At 51.6% G+C, this 1439-nt stretch overlaps 1 protein-coding gene across 1 annotated transcript in view; it reads right to left on the reverse strand.

Annotated features, from left to right (window-relative positions):
• Positions 1–571: 571 nt before the first annotated feature.
• The window catches only part of LOC109302486 (zinc finger protein 883-like), an 11582-nt gene continuing 10714 nt past the window's right edge, over positions 572–1439 (reverse strand). Inside the window, exon 4 of the mRNA XM_019524029.1 lies at positions 572–1386. Within this exon, the coding sequence (XP_019379574.1) occupies positions 1301–1386 (86 nt within the window). The 3' untranslated portion in view covers positions 572–1300. The remainder of the gene's footprint in view (positions 1387–1439) is intronic.

Raw genomic sequence — 1439 nt, forward strand, 5'->3', positions numbered from 1 at the left:
GGATGAAGTTTCCACCACCTCTCTGGGTAACCTGTTCCAGTGTTTTTCTACCCTCCAACTGAGAGAATTCTTCCTAATATCTAACCTAAACTTCCCTTGACACAACTTGAGACCATTGCTCCTTGTTCTGTCATCTGCCACCACTGAGAACAGTCTAGCTCCATCCTCTTTCATACCCCTCTTCAGGCAGTTGAACACTGCTATTAAATCCCTTGCCGGTCTTCTCCAGACTAAACAAGGCCAGTTCCCTCAGCATGTCCTCAGAAGTCATGTCCCCTAGCCCCCTCAGCATTGTTGCTGCCCTCCACTGGACTCTCTCCAATTTATCCACATCCTTTCTGTAATGGGGGGCCCAAAGCTAGACACAGTACTCCAGATGTGGTCTCACCAGTGCTGAATAGAGAGGGCTAATCACTTCCCTTGACCTGCAAGCCATTACACTTCTTGACAACTAAGGCACGCTGCTAGCTCATATTCAGCCAATAGCCCATTGTAACCCCAAGGGCCTTTTCTGTGGGATGGGTTACTAACCACTTGTAGTAGCTCCTGCAGGACACTCATGGAGCCAAAGGGCTTTGGCAGTAGCAGGGAAGCCTCAGTATTCCCAAAGGGAGATTACAACATGCTGCATTTCACTCAGAGGATGCTTTTATATTGTCCCCACTCAGAGAATGGCATGAAGAGAAGGAAGGCACAGCACAGGGGGGGCGGGGAGGGCAGAGGATGGGAGCAGCTCACACTTGGCGGTGCAGTTCTGATGAGGGGCTGAGAAGCAAAACCTGAGAAACTGGGCTTATGGGGTGGCAGTAGCAGTTTCCTACAGACCCCAATGGACATGTGCAGGCCTGGGAGAGGGGTGATGCCATGGGGAGGAAAGGTATGGTCAGGGTGGAAAGGAATGGTTCCCTAGAAATAAATGTCCTCCTTCCTACAACTCTACAGCCTCACATACAAGAAACCTGGTACCAGGCTGGAAGTGGAAGCTGGGAGTCGACCAAAGACAGTCCCTGGATGTCATTTGGAGCCAGCTGTCTTGGGGAAGGGGCCTATTGTGAAGGCACTTCTCCCGCTAGGAGCACTGGCTGCTTTTAGAGGATGGGGATAGAACAGGCTCCACGGCTGCTGCAAAGATCATCTCCTCACAAGTTCCCCCAGCATCTGGGTTGGTCTCTGCCTGAGGTGTTTCTTTTAACCCCTCACCTGCATCTAACCTGGGAGGCCATCCTTGCTTCCCTGGTTGCAGACACTGGTAAGTGCTAAGCAGGTATGCATCCCCAAGCCCTTCCAGTACTGCATACAGTTATGGACAATCCCGGATAGGGATGCACTGGTGCTGGGCCAGTTTGGAGGCATGAAGGAAGCACTTCCTGCACTCTGAGCACTGATGTGGTTTCTTCTTTGTATGGATGAGCTGGTGCCGTGACAGGTCAAAAGATCGG

The sequence above is a fragment of the Gavialis gangeticus genome, unplaced genomic scaffold (assembly GCF_001723915.1).
Source record: "Gavialis gangeticus isolate Ggan-Ray unplaced genomic scaffold, GavGan_comp1, whole genome shotgun sequence".
Taxonomy (NCBI): domain Eukaryota; kingdom Metazoa; phylum Chordata; order Crocodylia; family Gavialidae; genus Gavialis; species Gavialis gangeticus.